At 46.6% G+C, this 18,145-nt stretch overlaps 1 protein-coding gene across 2 annotated transcripts in view; it reads left to right on the top strand.

Moving 5' to 3' along the window:
* Positions 1-914: 914 nt before the first annotated feature.
* The window catches only part of PODNL1 (podocan like 1), a 173,291-nt gene continuing 156,060 nt past the window's right edge, over positions 915-18,145 (top strand). For both annotated transcript variants that reach the window (XM_085600486.1, XM_085600487.1), the window contains exon 1: positions 915-1,221. In XM_085600486.1, the coding sequence (XP_085456612.1) occupies positions 1,012-1,221 (210 nt within the window). In that variant the 5' untranslated portion in view covers positions 915-1,011. The remainder of the gene's footprint in view (positions 1,222-18,145) is intronic.

The following is an 18,145-nucleotide window of genomic DNA, read 5'->3' on the forward strand; positions in this document are numbered from 1 at the left end:
GGGCTCTTGTGGGATCTGTGCTGGCCCTCAGGGACCCACGGGGAAACGTGGTTTTGCCCGTAGGGGCTTCACAGAAGTCTTAATCGCTCTTTTGGGCTCTCAGTGGTTTGCCTGGGCTCTCATAAAACCCTCTGTATGTCTAGCTGGACCACCAAGCCTCCTACTGCCCTCGGTGGCTCCTAAGAGGTTTGAGCTGGCTCAGGGGTCACTCAGTTGGTCTGACATGACCTTCAGTGACTTCAACGATGCCTGGCTTCCTCTTAGGGCCTCCCAAGAACTCTGGTATGGCCTTTTGTGTCCGCAGGAGGTCTGAGGTCTCTCTGCTAGTCCCAGATCTACTTGGGCCTCATAAACTCAGAAGTCATACGGGGCTCTCAGGCTCCATCCACTGCGCTCAAGATCTGACTGGGCTCTCACAGGTTCCTGTGAAGTCTGGTGTCGCCCATAGTTTCTCCTAAGACGTGCCTCCTGGCCCTCTGTTCTACGACATCCGACATGAACCCTTGTCCTCCCGGAGGAATGGCCTAAAAACCACCAAAATTCCCACACTAGATTAGGTCGAGCCTGATGGACCCAGCTCCCAGACCGTGTGTCGGGGCCTCCACTGCTCTCTGTCGACGTGGCCGGGCTGTAACCTACTTGGATGAGTGATTAGAACTGCCTGACTCCAGCAAGTCCTGCCGGGCCCTCCGGTGCTCACACTGTGCCCGCCCTTGCTTTGAATAGTCATGTAAGCTCTTTCTCTCATATCTCATCTATTGGAGTGGTGTCTTTCCACCTCGCCCTGGGAGCAGCCCTTTGGTGACTCTGCCCACCCCAAGGCCCGCAGCACCCACGGGGCCTGCCGGGCACGGGGGTGGAATGAGGGGGACAGTCTGCAAAGGAATGGAGAGGCCCTGGGGACGGCTGTGAGTAGTAGCGCTGCTGCAGCAGGAATGCGCGAGTTAATAACAGGAAGTTCAGCGATGATGGGGCCAAGTTTACTTGAGAGGACGTCGAGAGCCTGTGCAGATGTGCGAAGCGCCAGCGGCAGCACAGCCCCTCTCGCGGTCCAAGAGCGCCGTGCCGCGCCAGGCGCCTTGCGCAATCCGACGCACGCGCTGCCGCATGTGGGCTCCGGACAAGGCACGTCCGCAGCGCGTAGAACCAGCCGAACTACACGTCGCGCGCCGTCAGACCCTCGACGCCAGGACTTGCCGGATCTGGGCAGCTGCTGGCATGGTAAGCTAACACTGGCGGGTCCCCGCAGCGGGTGAGGGCTGTCTTAGTGCGCAAATGGTGGTGAGGGGCATTTCTAGGCGTTTGGAAGACCGCGCAGAGCCTGCGCCACAACCTTAGCACCCCGAGGCGAAGGATGATCGAGATTGACTAAGTCTCCAGACATGCGCGAGAGTTGTTTTCAAGGGAGCGAGAGGGTTCCAGAAGGGTAGATGCGGGCTTACGGCCTGATTGGGGCATTTAGGGGCAGGGAGCATTTGTGTTCCGTCTTGGAGGGAAACAGGTGTATGATTAGGATGCCGCGCACTGCACAGTCAGTCTCCCTGCGGTGCACAAATCCCTACACCAAACCCGTTGCGATCACAGAACTGTGCATACGACTTGGTACCAGCACTGCACAATTTGTCTTTTTTGTGGGAACTGCACGGTGTGCTCCTGTGGATAGTGCGCAATGTTTGCGTGATCATTTGTAAAGGGTGCGCATGCACTGCGCAGTGTGATTATTTGTGTAAAGGGACGCGGCGATCAGGTATTAGTACGCCCGGCGCCCGTGCTCGCTTTTAAAGTACCCACGGCACATTCTCTGTACTGCTTTAGTGAACTTCGATACAGTGCGCACTTGCACGCTCACAGCGCGGCTCTAGTGTAGTCTGGGACTGAAACAAATAACAGTAGCCCCACTTTGGAAGGGTCAGAGGTCACTTGTATTTCCTAAAGGTGTGGAGTTTCAGACTAAGTGGGTCTCTGAGATGGGGACAGGAGCTTCTGTGTGCCAGGAACACTGCTACACACAGGGGCGCGTGGGGAGTGGGCCAGAAATAACAAACAGCGGGTAGGGGCGATGGTGGGGGAGGGGTCGGGAAGAAGGGGAGAAAAAAGCGCATAGAGAGCAAAATACCCCAACCGTGGCCTCAGTACCCCTGATATTCCCATAGTGGGAAATGCACCCAGCCGTGGCGGGAAATAGAAACCCTTCTTTATTCCGGGGGCACAGACTGGGAATTGAGTCGCGTGGGGCGGAGTCAATTACAATCATCCTTTGTATTATCCGTTTTTCGAGCCCCCCCCCCCCCCCCCCCCCCCCACACACAAAAATAGTTTCACGTAAAAAACATTATGATAAAACCTTCTCTGGCTTACGTACTTGGTTATAAGTATATTATATTTTAAACGAGGGTAGGGGGGTAAGTGAACAGCTGTAGAGACAGGCCTTTGTGGAACCAACAAGGTTCGCACATAATGAGAAACTAATTCTACAGGTTAATGCATCTGCTGGAGTGATTTGTGTGAATCATAAAATCAGGTTTGAAACATAAAAAAGCGCACAGGGTTAATGTGCCTGCTGCAGAGCCTAACGTAAGTCAGGGCCATAGATTTGTGTTGTTACACAGCAGCTCAGTATGTGAATGCTTATGTTGCAGAGATCTGTATTCTACGAGTGGGATGAATGCTTATGTTGCAGAGATCTGTATTCTACCAGTGGGATGCACTTTGCAACCTTATTAAAACAACTGAGTAAGTCATGCACCACTTTCAACAGTTCCAAGCAACCTGCTAAGCATAACTTTGAAACTTTGCAGGTTTGAACACAGTTTCTTTATTCTAAGATTTATAAAATGGGTTCCATTGGGTAGCAAGAAACACTTATTATCAAGTTGTAAAAATTCAGTTAGGAGTATGTGCTATAAGTATGATTATTATTAGTGTACTTTCACAAATCGAAACATATATCAGGCCATTGCCACAAAGCATATATAGTTAAGCATATTTTGCATTGGTCAGGTCAAATCATAAAAGCACAAGATATATCAAAACAATATAAATACAAAAATGTAAAACTTTAAGATACAATAGCAGCCGTCTAAAGAATTACAAATTGATCTTAAATATTTAAAACATTAAGAAGTTGCAATCAGTGCCATAATCTCATGTTGGTAGACTGCCTTTGCATAGATGGGAGCAGTTATCTATTACACAAAGGTCAGGCCTTGCATCGTTTTCCTGGTTCTTACCACCACCTTCAAATATTTCGCAATGTGGGCAGTGACAATTTCATCTTCTAAGATTAGTAAGTTAGTAAAAGCAGGTCGGCAAAGTCTCAGACCAAGCACTTTCAGATAAGGCAGTAGCCACCTTTTCCTAAGTAAGATATAAAACTTACAAAGGAATACGATGTGGATTGTTGACTGTACTGCAATATCATCACAAGGACATAGACCGAGAGGGCGTGACCAGTCGTTTGGCTGAGGGAAGTTAACCAAATTGTGAAAGTTGCCTAGACGTAAGCGCGTAAGTAATAGCTTATCATAGTTACTAAGAGTAATAATAAATAAGGTGGAATCCCCACCCGAGTTAAAAGCAATTGATTGGCTCTGACCGTTGGTTTCATAATGTTGGAGGATAGCCTGATCGACTCTAAATGATTTAGATATATCTTCAGTTCCTTCCTTGTAACGCAAGACTGGCTTTCAGGATAGTTAAAAAACGCGGGGTGATCTATATCGTTCATAAAGGTTTTGATATATACAAGCCAGGGAAAACAATTTACATATTGGAGGTTCATACAGTCCTTAATAACGTCCTTGTTAAGTCCCGTGTATGCTCCTGTCCACACCTTGTGCCACAATTAAATTGGCTGAATTTTAATAAGGCCAGACAGATACGACAGCCCCAGTTCGGCATGGCAGATGTACGTAGCCGTGCTATTTGGCACAGCAAGGAGATACCTCAGGAACCCATTCTCGACCTGCTGAAGAGACTCCACAATTACATGGCCCCAGATACCAGCTCCATACAGGGCGACTGAGACGCATTTAGCTTTATAACCAGCAGGTCGTCTATGGGGCGCTTTCCCAGTTTCCTGGCGAAATTAATCAAAGCGCCAAATAGCTTTGGCAAACAGCAGTTTTCTGCAGTTAGCAGCTATGGCCCAGGAACCCATGTTATCAAAAACAATTCCCAAATATAAAAAGTGATTAGTAAAATTACGTTTTTCGTTATTAATGTGAATGTCACGACACTTAACACTGGGCTTATTGCATTTCATGATGAAAGTTTTAGAAATATTAACTTTGAAATCAAGATCTGACATGAAAGATACAAAGTTTGTCACAATTATTTGTAAGCCAATCGGAGTACGGGCTAACAAAACTGCATCATCTGCATATAGCAATGTTCCATTTGACCGTTTGCCCATCCTTGGTAGGTCTGAACTTACCCTGGATAAGGTGTCTCCCAGACTATTAAAATAGAGGGTAAAGAGAAGGGGGGCCAAAACACATCCCTGTCGTATGCCCTTACTAATAGGGAAGCTACCAGTAAGCTCACCGGTTCTACCATAGCGAACCCTGGCCCGGGCCTCTAAGTAGGACTGTTTTAAAAAATGTATTAATTGAATTTCCTCCCCCATGTCCTCTAAGATGCACCCAAGTTTCTTCTGGTTGACGCAATCAAATACCGAGCTCAGGTCGGCAAAGCACAAGAAAAGGCTCCCTTTTTTTGCCCGAGTATATTTCCCCATTATAAGACTCAGATTCAAGCTCTGTTCCACGGTGCCAAGTCCTTTGCGGAATCCATACTGGACCTCTGCTATAATGCCTACAGCCTCGACCCATGATTGAAGTCTACTTAAAATGACACTCCCGGCCACTTTCACTATGGAATCCAGCCGTGAAATTGGTCTATAACAGGCCGGGTCGTTGCTGTCGCCTTTCTTAAAGATAGGGACGAGTGTGGACTCTGTCCAGGTTGGAGTGAAACCTTGAGTGCAGCAGGCCCTTAGTACCAGGGTTAGAAATGGGCCCCAAAGCAAGGGACAGGATTTATAGAGGTCCACTGGTATACTGTCTGGTCCCTGGGATTTCCCTCCCACACTAGCATTAATGGCCAGGATCACCTTGTCCATATTAAAATCAATGCAAATTGGGAGATAACCTCTGGAACCTGGACTAGAACCCTCACAATTAGTGGGGGTAGCGTTGTTACAATATACATTTGAAAAGTGGGACACCCATTTATCCTCCCCGATCGCGTTTTCAAGGCCTGGTAAATTTTTTGGGGCCAAGAATGGGACATTTACGGCCTTCCAAAAGCCTTTCATATCCTTTAGGGCAAATGCTTTCTTCAGGGCCTACCACAGTTCTGATCTAATTGCCTCTTTGCGTTTTTTAATGGACAGTTTATACGCCACCCTAGCCCTTTTAATTGCTTCCTGGTCCCTCCTCGACTCATACAACAAGGATTTAAGGGCTGCATGTGACTTACTACACTGGGAGTCAAACCAGCCAAGCTTGCCCTTTGGGGTGCCTTTTGATTTTGGTGTCAGATTATTTTGAATAGCCAGTGAGATATTACGATAAGAATTGCAAATATTAATATCCGTTGCCATCTCATCATGACAAGTCAGAAAATCTGATTTACATTGTGTTAAAAGGCACTTGGTAAATTGCAAAGTGTCCACTCCGGCCCATCTAATGGTATAACCGTTTTGTCTGTTAATGGCAATATCTTGTAATGGCTCGGTGGGCATTGATCTAGTGGAGAACACTCTAGACGGCAGATCCAAAATAAAACTAATAGGGAAGTGGTCACTAAAGGCCACCGTGTGAGTTTTAGAATTATACAATCTATCAGCGTTTCTATTAGAAATTAAAAAGAAATCAATAATAGAGGACAGCCCACGACCATTAAAGGTACTACCAAACACTATGGGTGGTGAGCAAAGGTCATTTACAAAGCCCACATCCATAGAATATTTGACCAAATTTAACATTTCACCAAGAGGGGTGTGTGCAAAATGAGAAGTGTCTGTGTCGTCTTCCAATGATAAGCCACACTGACTCCCACACACCTGGGTGCATGGGCCCACATTAACCCCCCCCCTAAATTAAACAGAGGTCTTTCTCTGTGTTCCTAAAGATTGTGTCCAGGTCCTCACGCACCTGTCTAAAAACTTCCCTCACAGTAAGGGCAGGGATGTTATTATAAAAATTTAGATGGACTGTACAATGCGACTTGTCGATATCCATTGTTAATATTTGGTAATAGGTATTGGATGCCGCCAAAGCCACCCTGCTCACATTCAACCTGTGGGATAAAAAAATACATTAGCCACCCTTGTTCCTCCCATGACTAGAGGACACAACCGGGGTACAAAATGTTTTGAACCCGTTAATGTGCAGGGTTTCAAGTGCCCAAGTCTCTTGCAGGCAGAGAATGTCCAAATCATATTTAAACTTAAGCCAGTCAGGGTTGGACAGTTTGGTAATTAAACCTGCAACGTTCCATGTAAGAACATTCAGTAGGCTGGGCCTATGGTCACCCTTAGTGGCAGACTCGGTATAACCACTGTCCGCAAAAGAGATGTTTATATGAAAAGCAGTGTTATTTGTATAGTGGGCGGGATCTACTAAAGTCAGTGAAGAGCCCGGCTCATTTATACCAGGTGCACAGTGGTCCTCCCCCACAGCTCTATCAGATTGGGCATCACCATATGTCCCCCTAGGTACAGAGATAGCATTCCCCTCTGTGGCCCCACCAGCACAATTGACTTTTTCATTGAGTTCCATCGGAGCAATAAATACCGATTTGGAACTTAACAAATTAGTTTCGAGTGGCCTACTATGTGCTGCAGAGCCCACATCAGATGTAAGACAATAAATGTCTCCAAAGAGGTAAGAATGTCAAATCTATTCTGAAGGGGTACACTGGGCTGGTAATGACTATTAAAAATTGTAGGTTTCTGCTGTAAGGGCTGGTAGGGTTGGATCCTTGGCGGGTAAAAATATCCTAAGGGTAGGACGTTGATTCCTCTCTGGGACACATGGTCACTGCCAAGTCTACATAAGATCTCCTGAGGATCTGAAGCTAAGAACAATACAATCCCCGGGGAGTGTTTTTTCACTTCTCCCTACCCATCCTATTCTTCTCACCATTTTAAACTCACTGAACAAGGCCTCTGTTAGTCCGGTTTTATTTCCGAGCCACCAGAGGGCTTTGTTTCTCAGTGCCTCTCATGATTCATTTGCCAGGGGGGTGAGAGATGGTACATTCGCCAAAATTATAGTCAATGGGGTAGCTTCAGGGGGCAGACTCAAATGACTCTCCGTCCTATCCCTAAGAATTTCGGGCTGGATAGTTAACGGAGCAGTGGTGGGATGCTTAGCATGGCCCTTAATAGAATTATGGGTCAGGCTAGTACTACTCTTGGGTCCCATAGGCGCTTTATCTGGTACAAATAGGGGCTTAGCTTGAAGAACCGGGGCTAAAGTGGCACCATCCACTAATATGGGATTTTCAAAGGATCGGTAGCACGTGCAACATGTTTTTTTTTTAACAGGTCCTCAATGGACGTTAGCCTAGCCAGTACTTGCACTGAGGGGATTATGGCTTCAGTATTAGACACAGCAGGACCCAGACCCTCTACAGCAATCTGTGAAGGCCCGTAGTTACCAATCAAGTTGCTTATAGTAGAGTCCAGTTGATTTAGGCGACCCCTCAGAGAAACAAAGCTATTATCAATCAGATCTTTCAAATAAGCACACACGCGGTCCAAGTATTCCCCCCCTGCAATGTCCATCGTGGAATGCCCAGGAACATTACATACAAAAGGAACAACATCCGTCTGTGTGCCAGTAGTACAAGTTTTAGGCACCACGGTGTGAGTTTGGTGAATCCGCTTCTGTTTGGGTTGTTGAGTGCCCGCCCCTTTCCTTCGCTTCACTTTTAATTCACTCGGCATGTCCTCGTTTACCCCAATAACCTCGGTAGGTGTGTTGATAGTCCTAGATCTTGATACAATCCTTGGCTCAGATGGTAGATCCGTGTGGGGTAGATCAATTTCCGAGGGAGGCTGGGGCTGACCACATCTAAAGTACTAGTCACACCCTTGCGTTTACACATTTTCAGTGACACCTCTGTGCAGTGAAAAACACCCCAAATCACAAATCGAATGACGAAATGAATAGAGATAGCCCCACCAGAAATATAAGGGTAAAAACACCAGTTGGGTCCAAAAAGGAAAACAGCAGTTTACCAAGTCTACCAAGTCTCCAAGTATAGAGCAGATATTATTGGGGATAAATAAAAACAATTTGGAGAAGGTCCGTAACAATACCTTCGGTCTGCAGTCCAAGTCCAAGAACATGTGTTAGGGGGGTGGCCCAGCCCAGCCTCCTCCGGGCGATGATGGGCAAGGACGGGCCCGCCCTTGGCCCGGGCTGTGGCGCTTTTGAGCACGTCTGCTGGCCCCTCCCTCCTGGGAGAAACAAGTCTTGGTGGGAGATGGAGTCTCCACTCGGTCCCCGGTAGCAAGGAGTGCAGTGTCGGCTGAGAGCACGTCCCGCACAGCGGTGGTGCTGTGGCGCTCTTGAGCGCGCCTGCTGGCCCCTCCCTCCTGGGAGAAACAAGTCTTGGTGGGTGATGGAGTCTCCACTCTGTTCCCGGTAGCAAGGAGTGCAGTGTCGGCTGAGAGCGCGTCTGTATTTTGTATAGATCCAGAGCAGGAGGAGGTTAGAAACCCTGTAAAGTCTCCATTTATCTCCGCTTAGAAACTTGCAAAGTTACATTCCATGGGTGTTGTTTCTCTTGAACTACTGGTTGTGGTGGACAAGCTTGACGTTCCAGCTGTGCTACGCATGACCTCAACTGTTCACAGCCATGACACGACTTAGACAAAATAAATTAAATTATCTGTAAAGAGTGACCAGTGATGCATGGTACAGCCCATGGTGAATGTGTGGATGCTGCTGCCTGTGTTGGACAGAGGCATGATAATTTGCAGGAGTCAGACTGGGAATCTGGACAGTTTCCACTCGTTAAGCACCATCTGTGGTCTAACAATGTATCCTAATTCTGCAGGCAGTACCCATTACTATTCCAGTCCTGAGGCCCACACAGAGTTTTGTCAGTGCACCTCAGTCCTGACATTTCCCCACCGTTCCAGAAAGTTTTTCTGGATAAAGTAGCCTCACCCATGTAATATGGCATGCTTCATCACAGCTTCCTACCCCACCCTATTAAGATGATACTACCAGGGCACCAACTGCGCTCTCGAAACAGGCACGTTCCCCGACGACTGGAAATGCGACTAAGTCAAACCCCTCCTCAAGAAGCCCTAGGCTGACCCGACAGACCTCAAGAACTACAGGCCCATCTCTATCCTCCCCTTCGCCGCCAAAGTCATAGAGAAAATCGTCAACACCCAGCTAACGCATTTCATAGAAACAAACAACATCCTCAACTCATCGCAATCTGGACTCCGCAGCAACCACAGCATCGAGACCACCCTCCTAGCCGTCACTGACGACATCCACCCCCTCGACGAAGGCCACACTGCAGCCCTCATTCTACTAGACCTCTCATCGGCCTTCGACGCCGTCTCCCACCGCACACTAGCCGTCAGACTCCACAACTCCGGCATACAGGGAACTGCCTTAGATTGGATTTGCTTTTTCTTCTCTGGCAGAACACACAGAATAAGACTCCAGCCCTTCCTCTCCGAACCCATAGAGATCAGATGCGGAGTACCCCAAGTATCCTCCCTCAGCCCCATGGTCATCAACATCTACATGGCCCCTCTTGCAACCATAGTCAGAAAACACGGACTTAGCATAGTATTCTACGTCAGCGACACCCAGCTCATCCTCTCCCTCACAAAGGAACCCAACACCACAAGGCACAGTTTCCAGGAAGAAAATAAGGACGTCGCGGCCTGGATGAGCAGCAGCTGCCTGAATCTCAACTTGGAGAACGGAAGTGTTCATCTTTGGATCCACCCCTCTGCTTGGGACGACACCTGGTGGCCCCCCGCCCTCGGAAACCCTCCCACCCCCACAGACCACGCCCGCAACCTAGGCATGATACTCGACTCCTCACTCACCTTGAACCGAAAGATCAACGTTGTGTCCACCACTTGTTCAACACCCTCCGCAAGACCTTCAAATGGATCCCCCCGACTCCAAGAAGACCATCACCCACGCACCTATCACCAGCAGGCTGGATTACAGAAACGGTCTCTATGCCGTAACCAACAAATCACTCCTTCCCAAACTCCAGACCGCCCAGAACACCACAGCCAGACTTGTCCTCAGCATCCCACAACACGACCACATTACCCAGCACCTCCACGACCTCCACTGGCTCGCCATAGAAAAGAAAGTTACCTTCAAACTGCTCACTCATGTCTACAAAACCCTCCACAACACCAGACCCCAATACCTCAAAGAAAGAATCTCCTTCCACGCCCCCAAGAGAAATCTCCGCTCCGCCGTCCTAGCCCTTGTCCAAATCCCCCGCATCCACAGAGCCAAAACGGGGGGAAGATCCTTCTCCTACATCATGGCCAAGACCTGGAACAAACTCCCCCTCAGTGTCAGAGGAAGCCCTACACTACAAGCCTTCAGAAAGGACCTCAAGACCTGGCTTTTCGGATAACCTCGGAGCTGCCTGAACCCCCCTCCCCCACAGCGCCTTGAGACCCTTATGGGTGAGTAGTGCGTTCTATAAACCCATGATTGATTGATTGATTGAGGGCAGACTCGACCTCCATTTTGTGAGGGAGTTCTTAAACAAGTATGATAGCTGGATAGAATGGGGATCCAGATATTAAAAATATCTTAGGATAAAACCGGGGGAATTCCCTTTATTAGTGGGTACCCTAGGCATATGTTAAATCTTAAAAACAAAAAGGGGTATGTTTTATGGGTACAATAGCCAATACATTCAGTTTATTGTCAACATGTTGCTGCCCGTAACTGATGGTCTATGAATGGTCCGGGGCATTCATCAGGGTACTTAAGATATAGGATCCCTATCCAATTGGCGAGCACATCTTCATGTAGGTGAAATAAGGATAGCTTACCTTCACCATACAAAAGTGGTAGCCCAAGTAATCACATGTGTTACAACATGGTCAGGACTTAGGTGAGCACTTCCTGTATTCACACATCCATCAAGGACAGTGACCGGAAGAAAACCTTGTCCAAATCCCCTCAGTCCTCTGAAGCGAACCCTTCGGTTGACTGAGAAGCCAAGATCTAGTTCAGGACGAAGGCCTCCCTCCTTTTTCTGCACCAGAAAGTAGCAGGAATAGCAACCACATCCAGTGGCGGCTGCCAGGAGGGAAAAGTGGTTAGGCAGCACAGGGAATATATAAATTGAAATTAAAATGTACCTGCTGCCTCAGTGCTCTTCTCCCGATCACAGGTTCTCAGACTTCCCTGCGCCAATCCAGATGCTGCTCTCATGCTGGTAATACTATTACCCAGCATGACAGCAGTGCTGGGATTGGGCGGAGCAGGCTGATTATATACTCCCAGAGGGACTGGAAGACAGTGCCTGCTGTTCTCCAGCAATAAAAATACAAGAATTGATCTTTGTTATTTAGTCAAAGTTCTACATCACCATTAAATCATTCCAAAAATGGCTGTGATTTTAGTTCATCACAAGATTAGAGTAAATCAAGTCATAAATCACAATGTATGTCACATTTAGACATTTTGAAATAGGTGCACAAAGGGCGGGGTGGCAAGTGCATGGGAGGCATTTGTGAGAGTGATGTGAAGAGGGAAGGTAGTGCGCATTATATACATCAGCAACCAATATTTACAACCTATCCAGCCAGACACCTGGCATGCACATATATGACAAATCATAACATAATTAGTTAGATGCAGATATAGAATGTCTGTCATCTATCTTTGACAATAAAACAAAACACTGTCGACGTTTCGACCCCTATATAGTACAGGAGACTTTGCGCCTTAGGGGTGGTGTCTTCATCAGGACCAATGTGAGGGAAAATGGGAGGCACCAATAGAAAACAGCAAGAAACTTCAGGCTAACAGCTAACACTACCGGACTTTTCAGCAGCCCGCAGCCACAGGTTACTGATCAACCTTGGCCTTTGTAATCAATCCACAAACACCTGCGAACATTTTGAGAGCCCGCCAAACCCACCTTCCAAATCCGCAGCCTGAAGTTTCTTGCTGTTTTCTATTGGTCAATTCTTGTATTTTTATGTTGTGCAACTGTTCACCACTGTGACACTAATTTTTGTACCACAATATTCCCGAGTCCAGTGGCCTTTCAGGTTACCCCACTGCTATATAACCGTTCTCCAGCAATAGCCTGGAGACATCTAAGTGCTATTGCAGGGGACATCTAAGTGTGCATGACAGTTTGGCCGTCCAACAACAGCCGGCCAAACCTTCATGCACACTCACAGTGCCCTCCATTCTTGCCTTGGTCCCGCCCCTAAGACCCGGGTCGGCTCCGGTCTTGAAAAATAAAATGATATACATTTTCCTTAGCACTGATGTTCAAACAAATGTCCATCTTGACAACTGCATTTAAAACCAAGTTCTTTTTCTTTCTTATTCTTGACAATATACCAACGTGACAGATACAAAGTTTAGTAGTAGCCAATAACCAACACGTGTCACGTCATGGTATGGGTTCCACCATTGACTTTCTCAAGGCTCCAAACAGAGAATACATATCAGATATCACAGTTTCAAATCCTCATCATGGTGACCCCAATTGATTACCCAAGGGGGGATCATACCTTGTACAGCAAACATCGCGCCACGCCAAATCCCTTTCCTGGCTCCAGGGCTCCAGGGCTGGGGGACAGAGAGTCGCCAGTAGTCTCCCTCGCCGCCTCCCACTACATCGAGGCCGCTGTGGAGGAGGACTACAGTCCCCAGCAGCCCTCCAGTACCCGCCCACATCCGCCGGAAAGCGCGCCGGAGGCGCTACTTCAGCAGAGGTTCCCCCCGCGTCGCGGGACGCGCGCGGGCGTCGCCGGGCTGAGCCCGGGCAGAGGGCGGGCCGTCTGTGGCCGTCCGGGGCAGGACGAGGCTGGGCTGGGCCCCCCCCTTGCATCGCCAAGCCGTACAGGTATTTACATAAACTATGGGGAAACGCACGATGAAGCCCACACCTGCTATTTCTGCTACCTCTATCGAGCTGCCCTCATCGATTGATGTATTATTGGCTAATGCCCTTACCATGGTTACCAACGAGATTGCTGACACCGAACGCAGGATGTCCTTTGGACTTCCTATCACTACCTTGCCATGCTCCCAGTCCCTTAACGATTCTCCTACTTTGGGTCTCCCTCTCTCCCCTACAGTTATTAAAACATCAGCCCAAACTGACACTGTAACTTCCATTACTGATACAACCAGCTTGGTGACTGCACCTGTAACTGACCAACTAGTGGAATCCGCACCAGATAAAACAACACGTCCCAACACAACAACAAGGGAGAAACGTAAGAGAGGCCCAGTGAAATGTACCATAAACAAAAGGAAACAACCAAGTCACTGCAGAAACCAACCTACCCCACAAAGTTTATGGAACAAAAATAAAGGAAATGACTGTGAAATAGTGTTATCAGGCACCATTGAGGACTTATCATCGCAACTCTCACCATCGGATGAAGGAGCGGGAAGACCCACCGTCTCTGTTTGTAGACTAGAGTCTCCTGCCCGGGATAAGGGTATTTGTGGGGTCCCTATATCATGTGATGAGACTATTGACAATTCGGTCAGTACCCAGACCGAGCACACTGACCGCAATACCCAACCCAAAGTCAATGGCAATCTGATTGAAACTATCGTTGATACCATTTTTAAGCAAGTGGAAATTCAAATAGCTAAGCAATTTAATCTTGTTTTTAAAAGATTGGACAAAATCGAAACCCTTGTAAAAAAAGAGGAAATTAAAAGGAAAGGTACTATGAGTGTGGATGTCGCCCGGGGTGAAAAAATTATGAACAAATTAGAATCATTATGCAATGATCTGAGGGAGGGGGGTTTGGCCACTGCTGATGACTCCGGCCACAGTAATACTAAAAGCTTAACAGCGGTTAAAGCCGTCTCATCTAGCAGTACTTTAGCCAATATCCTACCCGCACTGACTAAGGGCCCAAATCATGATTCTTTTGGAGCAGCAGGAAGAGCCACTACTAATACCATGAGCTCGGACGCTAATCCTACTATTACTCCATCAGTAACCCGAAAAGATAGGACAGGCAATAAACCGGAGAGTGTAAGCGCAAGCAGAGGTGCGTCAGTAAGAAATAGCACCACTAATAACTTAGGACCATCACTTCACTTACCCCCAGAAGCCTGCCCATATGTTCTTGTGCTAGCTGGTGTACCAGCCCTTAATGAAAACCAAAGCGAGTCATGGCAACAATTGCACAATAAATGCACTGATTGGCTGACTAAACATAAAGGGGCAAGATGGAACATATCTAATGAGATTATATCAACCCGTCGGGTAAGCTGGGTGGGCCCACAACACAAAAATATCAGTGGGGACTGCATAGTGATCAACTTCCGACATCCGAACTCAGTTAGATTCTTTTTAGACACACACAACACCTATGCCAGTACATCGACTGCCATAACTCTTCACCCATTGGGCTACTTTTATAGGCCCCCACACAGAATATTTCAAACGGCCCCTAATACCATTCCTTTATCCAACAGATTCTCTGTTCTATCTGAATCAGGTAGCCTAGATTGACCACTATTAACTTCTACTATTACACCGGATAAGGTTATTAGTACAATGCCTTTGGAAATGGCAAAATCTATAAACACCCCTGAGTCCTGTCCAGATGGATTAATTTCACCCCTTGTAGCACGCCCCGACTTTCCCATTGCCCACCCTTCTCGCACCACTATTCCACCAATTGATACTCTTAGTATCATTAGTTGGAATATTGCTGGGCTTTCAAGCAAGATGAAAATTAAAGAATGGGTTACATGGATAAGTCACTTTGATGTGGTAATGTTGCAGGAAACATGGTGCACATGTCCTCAATTACTGGAGGGTTTTTTCTCCCATAATCTTACTGCTTTGCCCTCCGTTTCGGGGCGACCAAGTGGTGGTCTATCCATCTGGGCAAAAGTTTCTAAAGACGTGAAAATTGAACCTTTACATGTGGTCAGTAAACATCTGATAGCTGTGAAATATGTTGCAAGGTTAAGAATTTGTCTTATAAACTTTTATAATAATGATTTTATTAACCATCCAAATCCTATTTTTTTGGAACTGTTTAATTTTATTGATGAAGTTGCAAATGGAGAAAAGTTTGGCCAATTCGATGGCATTTGTGTTGGTGGAGACTTTAATGCCCACATCCACCATACATCCCCGCCTTGTAGACGAGGTGCCGAATTATTGGATTTATTACATAGCAGGGATTTAGATGATGTAATGAGCCTATGTGGATCCCCTGAGGGAATTGAGCCGGCCCCTACTTACATTGGCCGTGGTAGTTCAACTACGATTGATTATATGTTTACCTCTTCCCTCCTTAGTGAAGTGTTATTTAGTTCTGAGGTTGTTAGTAGCCCATATAGCGATCATCTGCCCATAGTAATCCAACTTAAATCTATCAATAAACCTATAGGCCCTTATGAGACAGGAGCCCAAAATATCACTGTCTCTACAGACGGGCTCAGGATTGTCTGGAGAGGGATCGACAACCAAGAGATCCTATCTACTGTGATCAGGAATAACCCTCTGTTGATCTCCAAATGTTTAGCATTCGGTGGCCCCGACATAATTAAGTCTTTTTGTGATTTATGCATAGTTATAAAAAGGGCAATATCCAGACCGTCAAAAGAACACAATGTAACCGATCAAAGATGGTTCGACACTAATTGCTCGAGGGCCAATAGAGAACTCAGAAAGGCCTTGGCAGTTAAACCCCGAGATGTGTCCCTTGTCAGTTCACTACGCTTTAAATATAAACACGCACTAAAAGTTAGAACTGAGGAGCTTTTAATAAGTCACTGGGATAATCTAACGAAATCTGCTGCCCTAAAAGACTCAACTGGGTTTTGGAGAGATGTAAAGAACTTGAGAGCCCTGGGAAGTAACATCACCCCGATCAACTGCAATATCACAGGAGACTCATGGGTCACCCACTTTTCGAAACTATATGCGGAAGTTGGAAATCATACCGAGGATAATTCCCCAGACAGTACTATAGTTATAACACTAGAGGAGGTAGAGGAAGCTATTGGAAATAGTGCCGGTAACAAGGCACCAGGCCCGGATGGCCTGTCTATCGACCAGATTAAATCCAACACAAGCTTCTGGGCCCCCTTACTCTGTAATCTTTTTAACAACTTGAGTAAGAAATCTATCCCCCCGACATGGTCCAGTAGTACTATTGTACCTATTTTCAAAAAGGGAAATAGGCTGGACCCGGGGTGTTATCGACCAATATCATTGATCGATAATACCCTGAAGGTCCTTGGCAGGGTCTTATTTGACAGAATTAGCACATGGGCAGATGACAACTCTATCATCCACCGCTGCCAGTTAGGCTTTAGGAGCAAACTTGGCACGGTGGAACAATGTCTGAACCTCAACCTTATAATGGCTAAATACACAAGAGCTAAACATTCCCGTCTGTATTTTGGGTTCATGGACCTAAGCTTAGCATTTGATTTTGTAAACCGTTCCCGCTTATGGTCCATTCTTTTAAACTACGGCTTAGATGAACCACTAGTCCACTTTTTGGCCAACCTCCATCGCAACCTGAAGGCCCGCGTCCGAATAAATAATGAAGGCGAGGTCTCAAACGAAATTTTAATAGGCAAGGGGGTCAGACAGGGCTGCGTTCTGGCCCCCTTGCTTTTTATATTATACATCAATGAATTAACCCACTCTCTATGTAACCTGACAAAAGACGTCCCTATGATTAACAAGAAACCAATCCCGGCGTTACTCTACGCGGATGATGCGGTACTCATGGGCCGCACTCCGAACGCCCTGCGTATTTTAATATCGGGATTCGTTGACTACATGTCTGACTTAGGTTTGTGCACTAATTTCAGTAAATCTTTTATAATGACCTGTGGTCCTAAAAACTATAAAATCCCAAAGATTGTGATAGGTCAAAACTCCTTAAAAAGCACTTGCACTTTCCCATATTTGGGTCTGCTATTTTCTAATAGCGGCTCGTGGCAACCCCACGTTGCAATGGGGAGAAATAAACTCTCAAAATCGATTAACTCTGTTATCTCTCTCCGCCAACCGCGCCAGGCGGACGTGGTTTCCAGCTTATTACAAATTTATCGGAGCCAATGCCTCCCAACTGGCACATACGGGGCTGAAGTCTGGGGGTCTTCGAACTGTTCCGAACTACAGAGAGAAGAGAACAGATTTTGCCGGAAAATTTTGGGGGGAGTCATTAGTGCACCAACTACTGTATGCCATAATGAATTAAAACTACATTATGTTGAGGATTTTATAAGAGCCAGACCCGCACTGTTCTGGTTAAGGGTCTGGAAAAACCCGGCAGCTTCCTTGTCCCGCGAGATTATTATGGACTGTTTGAACTGCGAGAATGTCGACTTAATCCCCTGGATTAATGCGGTAGAAAAGAGCCTCATGAGTGTTAATTATGGTCATCTTTTTACATACCCCGACCAGATCGATGGCTCCCATAAAAATCTAGTGAGAAGGGCACTCTATCAGCATTACCATAAAGAGAGGGAAAGAGTAGATTCTGTGAAACCATCTACTATCAATTATCTACAAATCCAGGAATCATCCCTTGAATTCTCGATGTTACCACAGCCCTATTTACGTAAAAAACTGGGCAGATGGAAGAGGACCTTACTCTTCAGATTCAGGGACCGGAGTATTATTAATCTTATCTGCTTTCCATTGGGTTACATTAAAAATCTGGAAAAATTAAATTGCCCCTGTGACCATGGTGGAACCCAGAGTATGTTACATTTTATTTTTGGCTGTGGTTTTTACATGAAGTTTACAAGGCACTATTTAATCCCCTATTGTAGAAAACATGATTTGACCGACCTCAATCATGCTTATAGACATTTTCTAATGTTGGGATCTGATGAATTAATTTTTAGAGTTAGCAACTTTCTTA

This window comes from Triturus cristatus, chromosome 4_2 (assembly GCF_964204655.1).
Source record: "Triturus cristatus chromosome 4_2, aTriCri1.1, whole genome shotgun sequence".
Classification (NCBI taxonomy): Eukaryota; Metazoa; Chordata; class Amphibia; order Caudata; family Salamandridae; genus Triturus; species Triturus cristatus.